The 10,921-nt window shown below is 45.0% G+C and overlaps 1 protein-coding gene across 1 annotated transcript in view; it reads left to right on the forward strand.

Annotated features, from left to right (window-relative positions):
* The window catches only part of BMP6 (bone morphogenetic protein 6), an 87,641-nt gene extending 77,838 nt beyond the window's left edge, over positions 1–9,803 (forward strand). The window contains exons 5-7 of the mRNA XM_086901270.1: positions 6,111–6,187; positions 8,178–8,288; positions 8,380–9,803. Of these exons, the coding sequence (XP_086757396.1) occupies positions 6,111–6,187; positions 8,178–8,288; positions 8,380–8,529 (338 nt within the window). The 3' untranslated portion in view covers positions 8,530–9,803. The remainder of the gene's footprint in view (positions 1–6,110; positions 6,188–8,177; positions 8,289–8,379) is intronic.
* Positions 9,804–10,921: the final 1,118 nt, after the last annotated feature.

A 10,921-nucleotide genomic window follows, 5' to 3' on the forward strand; every position in this document is an offset into this window, starting at 1 on the left:
TTCACGGTGCTTTGGGAAAGCTGCTTGCTGCATTGCTGTTTTGTGGTGCTAGTGTCACCTGGAATCAGGATAAGCTCCAGCTTTCTCTCCATGACTCTGCAAACTTCACAGTGATGAAACAAAATTTTCACACTATTAAATCAGGTGATGTGACTCAAAGCCTCGGAGGGAGCAGATATGTTGGGCAAAAAGAGCCATTTGTACCTTGCTGCTTTCTTGATTACGCCACACATCAGGTAGAAAAATTCTAAAATGACAAAAAGGGGAAAAAATAGCTGGCAGTCTGTGGTCTCGAGGGCTTTTTTAGGGCCAGCTTTAATTTAAAACCTGGAATTTGGCAGTGCAGTAGTCAACAAGGTATAGTTGAGACTGTGGATTTAAGGCAGGGGAAAGGAGGGGAATTTAAAGTTAAGATGTATGTTTGGTTGGTTTCTGTGTTTAGAAAAGAGAGACTACATCATCTTGTTTTCCTTTCTAAGTGTGACACTCTCTGACTGTTCTCTTTAAGAAGTGGTTGATTTAACAGCACAAGAGGCACCAATGACAAAAAGTGTTTTCAGCACTACAGATCAAAGGGGTTTTTTTTTGGTTTTTTTTAACTTGTGAGGATAAAAAAAATCATAAGGCATGCTGGGGCTGAGGAAATGTTTGCCCCAGGATGAAGCAGAAGGTAAGCCGAGCGATTATCCTGAAGGCTGCTTAGTCCTTCTGAGGGTGCCCTGATGCATCTGGACACAAAGTGGGTGTAGAACTGGGATACTTCAGTTCACTTCTGTGCCTCTCCTTGCCTGTGCATCTCCTCTCGTATCTCACATCTTGTCAATTTTTTTCTGTGCTCTTCCCCAAGTTAGGATTTCTGCTGCCTACCAGAGCTAGAGAGCAGTTTCTGTCCTGCAGAGCAAGATAGTTGTTTGCTGTTGATGGGGTTTTTTTTTTGTAGATTGCAACTTCCTTCCTCTATGTTAATCAATACACAAGGTTTTCTTCTTTCAGTGCAAAAAGAAATCCTTTCTTGAAAGATGCTGTGAGTTGTTTTGGGGCAGTACATTTTAAAAAGCCCTCTTTATTGTCTGGATATGGCAGATATTTCAATCAGTTTTGAGTGCATGAAGTGTGCTGCTGGGCCGGTACTGGACCTGGGGAGGCAGGGAGTTAGGTGAGAGCATGCTGCTGTGTGGCAAAGGGACCCAAAGGGACCCCAGCATTCTCCCTTTGATGTGCAGTTTTCCTACAGTCGGTACCAAGAGCTCAGGTGCTGAGCCTGTGTTGGTAGCACAAGGTTCTCAAGGGTCTGTGTTTTTTTGCCAAGAATGCTTATATCCATGTATTATAAACATGTAATTATCACTGGCTTATATAAAGCAGAACAGAGCAACCCCCGTGGTTATAAACTGCTTTGACGTAGAGTCCTGTGCCAGTGCATCCCTGAGGCCTCAGTTCTTCTGCAGAAGGAGGGTGAGCAGGAAGTCAAAGGAGTATTTTCAGCTGCTGAGGCAGAAAGTCATATGCCAGGTGTGGCCCTGGACATGGAGGAACATGGTGGTGGAGGAGCATATAGATGTTCCTCTGATGTTGTCTGCAGGGCCTGCAGGCCCTGGCTCAGCTGAATCTTGCAGTGGGTTGAACTCGTGCTCTCAGACTTGTGCTGACCCTTGTGCTGACCAAAGAGATGGGACAGTCCAGCACAACAAGTGGTGAACCTCTGCCCTTCTGCTAACTCCGTGGTTGGTTTATGGGTTCTGCATGGGACTATCTCCTTGTATAGTGGCAATAATCCTTCTCTTCTGAGAGTCAGCCTCCAGGCACATCCCTTCCTGTCAGCCCCTCCTCATGGAGAGAATTTAAATGCCTGATTTTGGACTGCACTTGCTGCTCTGAATGAATCTCAAGCCAAGTCCCTTTTCAGGTCCTTCTCTTTAATGCCCTCTGGACTGATGTGCTCCATGAAAAATGCCCTTCAAGGCCCTTCAAGTGGCCTTTCCTTCTAGCAGATGTGCACGGCACCAGACAGATTTCCCAGATGTGTACAGGAACCAGATATTGCAAAGGGCAGCATGCACAAACACTGGAGGAAAATGAGGCCAAATGCTTTTGTGGTGGCAAGGGCCTTGTTAATAAACTTTGTTATCTGTCAGCCAATCTTCCCTTCAGTATAGCTTTCCCTTCAGTGCAGTGTTTGGATGCAGGCTGGAGCAGCATGGCCAGCATTTCTGGATGTGCCTTCACATGCAGGTTCACGTCAGCCCGACATCTCCCCTTCTTCCCACCCAGGCAGATCACTTTCATGTGAAGTGGGCTGTTATTAACTGTGTGATCAGTTTACACCAGCTTTATCCGAACAAATCACCAAAGTCAAACACCAAGAAGAAGGGGCTGGCCTTGAAGACCTCTGTCAAAGCTATTTTGAATCACAGAAGCAATTAATTACTGTGTGGAATTTGGTAAACTGGCACCTTGGGAGCAGCGAGGGTGTTCTCAGATGGATCGACCTCAGTAAATATTTATATGTTCTTTGCCAGCACTTAACGTGGGAGAGATTATAGGAAATCTAGGGTGGGTGCATAAGTATCTGTAGGAGGGAGAGCATTAGGGTCAGGCTGTTCTCTCACCCTTTTCAGCTACACACATGCCAGTGTCCAGCCTTAAGAGAAACATCTGTGCTTGCAGAAAGTTAGACTTGGGTCCTTGGGCAGACAGCATTCAGTGCAAACGCATAACAGAGACAAACCATCTTAGCTGTGCTGTTTTAACTGTGCAGCTCCGGGAGTTATTTTTAAGTGCAGAACTAGGGGTTTGAGCTTTTTTTGAATCTCTGTTTTAGACAAAATTGTTTACAGTATGATTAAATGCAGTGCCTCATAAGTGCCAAGCTAGAGTTTCTGAATTGGTATGTTCAGGGGAAAAAATAGAGACCATTTTGCTAAACCCACAATGAGCCTACAGGAGCTCCCAGAGCAGCTCCCTAAACTCTCAGAGATGTTGAAGGCCTCTGGTGAGCAATCCCTGCCCATTGTGCCATGGCATTGTAGGCCAGCCCTGGGGCTGTTTGCAGCACCTCCCCTGTGCAGGCTGCCTGCTCTTGGGCCTCCTGGCTCCCTGCTGCAAGGCTGGCAGGAAGGGACACAACCCCTGTTGCCTCTTGGCAGTTGGGTCATGCACTGCAAACCTCCTGGAGTGGCAATTTGGGCTGAAACAGCTGAGCATGCTTGGCCTGGGGTGGCTGATGCTGCTTTCCATGCTTTGCAGAAAATGTGTTGTGGAAGCCAACTTCGGTAGCTTAGTGAGCTCTAGCTCACTGCCAAAACCCTGTGACTCTGTGTATTCCTCCTCTTTTCAGGCCCCTAACTGGATGTGTGTCCAGTGTAGGGCATATGCTGAGCCCCAAACTGTAGGGAATGGGTCATGATTATGTGCATCTGTATTGCTGCATCTTTTTCCCCAATCCAGAAAGCCACTGCTAAGGGTTGCTTAAAGGTTTTTGACTTACCTGAAGTTGGGCTAAAATGGCTTCCATAAAGCAGATGTAGTAGGCAAACACATAACAAGAAAAGAGGGCAGGGGATCTTGGGATGAGGGTTTAACAGGGAAAAGTGTAAAGCCAGGGAGAGGGGATATTTAGTATGCTGACATTTAGGAGAGCAAAGGCTGAGGCTGGGCAAGTGGGGAGGTAGAGCTGTCTGCATCTGCCCTGGATGGAGAGCAGCCAGGGCTCCATGCAGAGTGTGAATCAGGTGACTCTGACCAGTGAGCTGAGGCGAGTTTTTGGGGGTAGTGTGAGAGAGGACACATTCATAACATGTTCTGCTTGGTGTAGCTTGTTAAGCAGCTCTTTTTATCCACTCCTGTGTTTTCTTAAACTTATGATTGCTTGCAGCCTTCCTTCCCACTCCTGTTTTCTCTGCCTCCCTTGCCTTCTCCCCTATCCGGTAGCAGATTTGGGTAAATTGTAGCTGGATTTGGAACATAGCACCATTTTACCCACTCAGTTGTGAATAGATAACTCCACTGTCAAATACAGATGGTTTTCCTCTAAACAAACTATATATTTCCCATTGAAGAAGAATCAAGTTTTGTTTTCAGGTGCTTTAATGAAAGCCCTTGATCACTAAAAGTATATTCTCATTTTTTTTCCCTCATTACGACCAAATTATTTTGAAACATCTCATGCTAGAAATTTGCTCCTGGGATGAGCCAGGGGCTGGAAAGCTTCATCTGAAATAAACCACCACACCCTGGTTTCTACTGGGTATGTCTGGTTTGAAAATGGAAAGCTTGAATAGAGAGACTCGCCTCCGTTCTTGCTACCGCGTGCTCCTGGAAGAGCGAATGTTTATGCTGCAGCGGGCTGTTAACCAGCTCTGCTCACCTGATTAAATCCGTGATTGAAGCGAAGCTATTCAAAGTCTGAAATGCAATCCTTGGAGTTTAAAACCCAACTGCTTCTAAAAACAACTCTCTAATCTTTGGTGGTTGGGAAGCTGGGTTTGAGGTGTAGGGTTTTTTTCAGCCCTCAGTGTTAACTGTACCCAGCTGTACCGCTGTGCTGCCCTTAATGTCAGTTGGATGTGCTTTTAGTATTATAGTTTTTCTTTTGAATAAATATTTGCATTTGTAGTTCCCAAACTTCGGGGGGGGGGAGGAATGGGAGGGGGGGGTTGGTGCTGGAGGGAAGAAAAAGAAAGGCTTATTCAGAGCCAAGGAAAAAATCACTAAAAATATTTTTCTATCCCAGCTGCCGCATCTGGGGAAAGCTGCACTGGGAGGGTGCCCTTTCAAGCCATATTAGGGGCACCAGGGGGCTGGTAAGCTGAAAGATCCAGGGCAGCAGGAGGCAGGGACATCAGCCTGTGGCATCTGCCTGCTGACAGGAGCGCCTCTACTTCCAAATGAGAATTGTGAGGGTGGAGAAGGCCCCTGTGGAAAGGCATGGGAGGAAAGCATGTACAGTGACCTGGGCTCCCAAGCTGCTTGGCTGAATTTGTTGCCATCTCTTTTGTCCCTACCATCGGGTGCAAAGGACAGGATCAGCAGCTATAGCTGGTGGCCAAGTCACTCTGCTGCAAGGATGGTTTCTGTGGCTGCTCTGCTGAGGTCCAGCAGCCACCTGAGGTGTGACAAAATCAGCAACCACCCATGAGGGTGGATCTGTGCAGCCACCTGGAGGTGAAAGGCTCCTCTGTCACAGTTCAGCTCCTCTGCTCACTGTGGTTTCAGGTGTTCACATGCTGAGCTGCCTCTCTTTCCAAATATAAATGGGAAATTCCACTCGCTGTCGAAAGCTGTGCTTTGTGGTATCATCAGGAGCAGCTCCTGATGATGGTTGAAATATCTCCATACACTGTGCCATGGCAGGGGAGAAGGTCTTGGTCAGGTCTTTGCATCCTGTGTCCCCACTTTTATTGACAATAAGGAGCAAATGAATGGTGAGAGCATGTCAAAAGCTGTGTCATCTGTAGATAAGCAGTTTATGGAAGGGAGAAATGTGTTTTTCAGAGTATGGTTAGTAAAGGTCCAGGGGCAGAGGTGGTGCCATGGGTCACATGGGATGTGTGGGGCAAGGTGGGGTGGGCACAGAGAGGAAAAAGGACATGGCTTCCCTGCCTACGGGACACCTTAGCTGTTTGAAGACCTCTGCAGACTGGTGCAGGGGTACAAGGTGATGATTAACCTTCCTGGGTCTGTAATTCTCTCTCTCTCAGTGAGTATGTGCAGCTTGAGCTCCCCACCTGGGGCAGTACACGTAAGAAATGAGAGTTGAGGAAGTGGGGTGAGAGTACCCAGTGGGGATGCAGCCTATGCTGGGCTGAAGGAGTAGATTTCTTTTTAAGAAGTTGTTTTACTGGAGGTGTTTTCCAAGCACTTTAAAGACAGCTGAAGTAACTATAACTGAGTCACTGTTACTTGGGTTACTCCATTCCCACAGGCATCTTAAAAGCTTCAGCCTTGCTTTGGATGTCCCTCAACACCCTTATCCTTTTGGCTGCTGAGGGAGCTTGTCACTCCTCGCTGCTGAGCCCACAGCATGCACACATCTGGCCAGATGTGCCCTCCAGCAATGCTCTGCCTGTTTTACTTTCTAAATTCTTGTTTTGCTCTTTTTCTTTTAACAGATTACAACAGCAGTGACCTAAAAACAGCGTGCAGAAAGCATGAGCTTTACGTTAGCTTCCAAGACTTGGGATGGCAGGTGTGTGATGTTTCTCTCTGGGTAAACCAGACATTTTGTTATGAAATGTTATCTAAACAGTGTCACGGTAATTCCACTTGAGTCTGCCATTATGCTTTAAAATGTCCCTTGTGCCTCCTCACTAAAACCAGTCACAGAGAAGGGCAAATAAATATTGATAGTTGTGACATTTGATAAGATCCAGAGAAAGCTTGATACTTTATGGGATTCAAGTACACAGTCATTCTCTGTCACTCATGGGAGTCACGGTACGGGCAAGGGCATATATCTGTGTACCTCTAATGATAAGGAAAACAATCTGATGTTAAGCAGTGATTTTAACTAAATTTTTTTTCTAGTGATCACCCAGATTTTAACCTTGGCCATTGCTTCAAATCCTCTGCAATCCCTGCCCCACAATTAGCACTGCCTGTGGTAGGTAGACTGAAGACTGAGTTTAGTTGCAACACCATGAGGCCAGAAAGTTGTTTAGAGTACATTATTTAGGACCAGGCTATAGTGCAATCAAACATCACATTCAAAGAATGCCCTCACCTTCTCTTTTTTAATCCTTTTTTTTTAAATTCTTTTATTTAGCACTTGTTAGGGAGGTCCCATTTCTATCAGCTAATGTTTTTATCAGGGTGCCAGGACTGTCCCTGCTGCTTCTGTAATACCCAACAGATGAAAGCCCTCTCTCAGCTAATGGGACAGAAGCATTTTTTGTAGCTTCTGTGTCAACTCCATCCCACTAGCTGCAACTGTAGCTGTGGGCTGACTCCATTCCCCATTACTTATGGGTGGCTTTTCACTTGATCAGAGTCTCTCCACTTCTTCCTTATTTTACTTGCCCTGCTTTTGGATGGGAGGTGGGTTCCAGTTGGGAAGTTCACAATCTTGAAGGCACCACTTTTACCTTTCTACTTGCAGAAAGGTAAGATACTGCCAAAGGAAGGCCACATACCAGCAGGGCTCGTTGTAGGAGTTGGAATCCAGGTTCTACTATTTGTAGGAAGATGATTGAGGGGAGGTAGAGCCCCCTGCAGTTGCTGGGCACTGCTATTTCCTTCAGAACAAACTTGGTTAGCAAAGCTGCAGCACAGCGTGTGGCTGCTCAGGCCTGCTGTAGCAAAATTCAGGCAAATCGAGGTAATGGCCAGGTAGAGTGGAAATTGCCTAAGAGATACACGCACATGAAACATATTAGTATGTTCTTCTGCAGTGACCTGCAGAGCCCACCACCAAGGGATGCCAAGTGTCTCCTGTTAAGTGGTGCTGCTTTTAATTTTCCTTTGGCTCTTTTGTGTCAGCAGCAGACAAGCTCTAATTTCTTTAATAGCCTTTTGGTGAAGGGTTCCCTTTTAGCCTAGCCTGGCACTCTGATTGCCACTGGAGCCACCTGCTAGCTCATGCAGCTCAGGTTGGCTGTCCTGCCCCTCCTTTAGGAGTCTGGCTGATGTGGAGAAGCTGTTATGCAACTAAGATTTCCCACAGTGTCTTTAGCAGAGTAGTGTCCCTGTGTAAGAGTGTATAAGCTAGGCTGTCTGAGGCAGCACACCAGGGTTTTATACTCCTGTTGAGGAGTTGCCTGGTGGAATTGTGCCTGTGTGCCTGCTTATATGTGATTTTCTCCATAAGGGGACAAGAGCTGTGTGTGTGACTCAACCTAGGAAAGGTATTTCAGCTGGAGGGCCTGCAGGAAATGTTGGAACATAAAGGTCTTCAAACCACAATCCCCACAATGCAACCCAGAGAGAATTTTAGGTATAAAACCTTAGTTAATGGTAGTTGAGCTGTATATAGATGCACACCATTCTTTGGACCTTAAAATCAGTGTGTCCACAAAAAAGTGATGGTGCACAAAAAGAAAAAAAACAACCAACTAAAACCCGAGCAGTTTCAGTGAAAACATATTTTCACCCTCAAGGAAGAAGTTAGTGGAAAATTTTCAGCTGCCCTTAATTGCATGCAGTTGTCTGTTGAGCCACGTTCTGTTTGTTTCCCTAAAAAGGACTGGATAATCGCTCCAAAGGGCTACGCAGCCAACTACTGTGATGGGGAGTGCTCGTTCCCACTCAACGCCCATATGAACGCAACCAATCATGCCATTGTACAAACTCTGGTAAGTCTCCAGGCAGCTCAGTGCCAAAGCACCAGGTGAATTTGTAAACAATATACCAGTGTCTCAGTTGTGTTTTCTTTCTTGGCAACAGGTTCATCTTATGAATCCTGATTACGTTCCCAAACCATGCTGTGCACCTACCAAACTAAATGCCATATCTGTCCTTTACTTTGATGATAATTCTAATGTAATCCTGAAGAAATACAGGAACATGGTAGTAAGAGCTTGTGGATGTCACTGACAAACAGTCTTCACACGGACTCTGTGATGCTGCCGTGGACTTGGATACAACCCTCCATGTTTTCATGACCTTGGGAAAAAAAACCATGTGATGAACCACCCTTCAGAACACCATGTATGTGCCTTGTGGGAGGAAGGGGTGTGGGGACCACCCCCTGGGCTGGGAACAAACTGCTGGACTTCTTACAGACTGACCCTACACCATGGTGGCTGCTTAGCTCAGCAGCGGCAGCAAAATACACACACATTTTATTTGGCTGGGATGGTCTTTATCTCACAGAGAAGCTTGGCCTGTAGCAGGTGCTTGGATATGTGCTTTAGTTTTACCAGATGAGCACTCGACACCCAAAAGAAGTGAGGTCTCTTGGGGGCAGGGGGAGAGGCAGAGAAGCTAAAGAAAGTGGTGTTAGCACTTCAGATGTAGAGTATACATCTCGTGCAAGATCCTTTTGGCCAGAAGGACCAGTTACTGCACCTAGACTGTTAGTCTTCTCCTGACATCTGTCATGACAGTAAGCATCTAAAATTGTGCCAAAGCAGATGTTTCTCTTATGCTCCGAGCACTGTTTAACTCTGATGTTGCAAGTGTAAGACGGCTTGGCTGCACCCTGTGTTAGAAACACTACCATGAACTCAGACCCTGGCTGGTCTTCCCAGTTCACCATCTGACTGAGCAACACAAAGTTATATACTTGTTCTTATGCAACTTCCTTCCACTCCCCACGTGGAGCTGCCTCATCTACTACCACTTGCCCAGGAAGGAAGTCAGGACACTTCTTCAGCTGTAATTCAGACGTAAAAGCTTAAGGGCCATTCATTCTCTAGCTGGACATTTTGTTTACAGGAAGACAGAATGTCAACAACATTTGTAATCTTTCCCTTTCAACTCATGCAACTAACAAACTGGTATAAAGGATATGCAGCGTAGAGCCATGGTTTGTCTAGCAGAAGCTAATAGCAAATTGTTTTGATCAATATTAAACCTGTATTAAATGCACTTACCTCTACTTGCATTTAAAAGGCTTCTTGTAAATACAAGCTATAATTTATTGCACTTGTCACTGTATATTCATTGTGCTGTATCATTTATAGAAAGACTGCTTTTTTAAAAAGTTTTTATTTAGAAAAAATCTCAGTGTAAACAATTGTACCACTTTGATTTTATACAAGAAACTCATGAGATTGTGCTTCACTAGAAAGTTGTTAAAAACATAATAAAGGCTTCCTGAAAGGCAGAAGTACACATGTCGATCCAATACATCTGCCAGTACAACACTTAGCTTTCACTGTGGCTTTTTCACCTTCACACATTTTCAGATTGAACAGAATCGAAAGTTCTGGACAGACAGTGAAGAGAAGAACCAGGAGAAATTCACTGGTTTAAAAGTTCATTGATGTTTTGCCTTTTTTTCTTTTTTTTTTTTTAATAAAAAAAGAAAAGCAACCCAACTTACTCCATATGATGGACAAAACCCAGCATCTTGACAGATTAGTCAAATTAGCTTGTAGCAATCCTCATTCCATGAGTTTCTGTGCACATGAAACAGCAGAATTCAGTCCTTGGTTTGCTGTTGCCTTTGTATCGTGACAGTCTCTGCAATGCAAATTCTTTGGCTTTCAGTTAAGTCTAACATGGAACATCTTATGCACCAAAGAATAGATTCATATTATAATCCAAGACACCACAAAGCGTGTGGTCTTAGCATTCAAACTTATCAATGCTTACAGCCTGGAAAAATGTTAAGGCTCAAAAAGAGGGGGGAACTATTTTACACTACTGCAGAAGAGCTGAATGGAAGAAAAAAAAAAATTAAGCATTGTACTACTTGTTGTTCTCTAGGTACTCTGACTAAGGAGCATGTCAGCACAATGGCTGGATTCAGGCAGGGGTAGGAAATGTTGTCAGCTCTGAAGTCTGATCATTTACCATTAACAGAGCAGTTGTAACAGCACCTATTTTTTCACTCTGGCTCTAGAGAAGTAGAGCATAGTCGTGCCTCTGGAGCTGGATGGCAGCAGCCTATGGAAATCCACCTGACACATGTACACCATGGCATCAGTAACTTTCAGGCACATGTTACAGTACCATCACTTTCATTATGGCTAGACCTCCCATGCTGAGAGGATTAACAAGAAACAACCAGCTCATGGTGGCCTGGTATCTTCCAAAGGTGTGTGTGTTTTCAACCTTTCAGCAGCTATACTAAGACAAGTAGGAATTAAGTACAATTCCAGAGGCAAAAGTGACTGAACACAGCTGTAGCTTTTGCCTTTCTAGTAATGGTAAGCCATTTGTAAGGATTACTTTTTAACCAGATCTAACCTGAAGACAAAAATATTCCACTGTTGCCCTTCAGTTGGTTTTCTTAACATATTTTGGTCTCAAAGGAAAC

Source organism: Cyanistes caeruleus, chromosome 1 (assembly GCF_971803275.1).
Source record: "Cyanistes caeruleus chromosome 1, bCyaCae1.hap1.1, whole genome shotgun sequence".
Lineage (NCBI taxonomy): Eukaryota > Metazoa > Chordata > Aves > Passeriformes > Paridae > Cyanistes > Cyanistes caeruleus.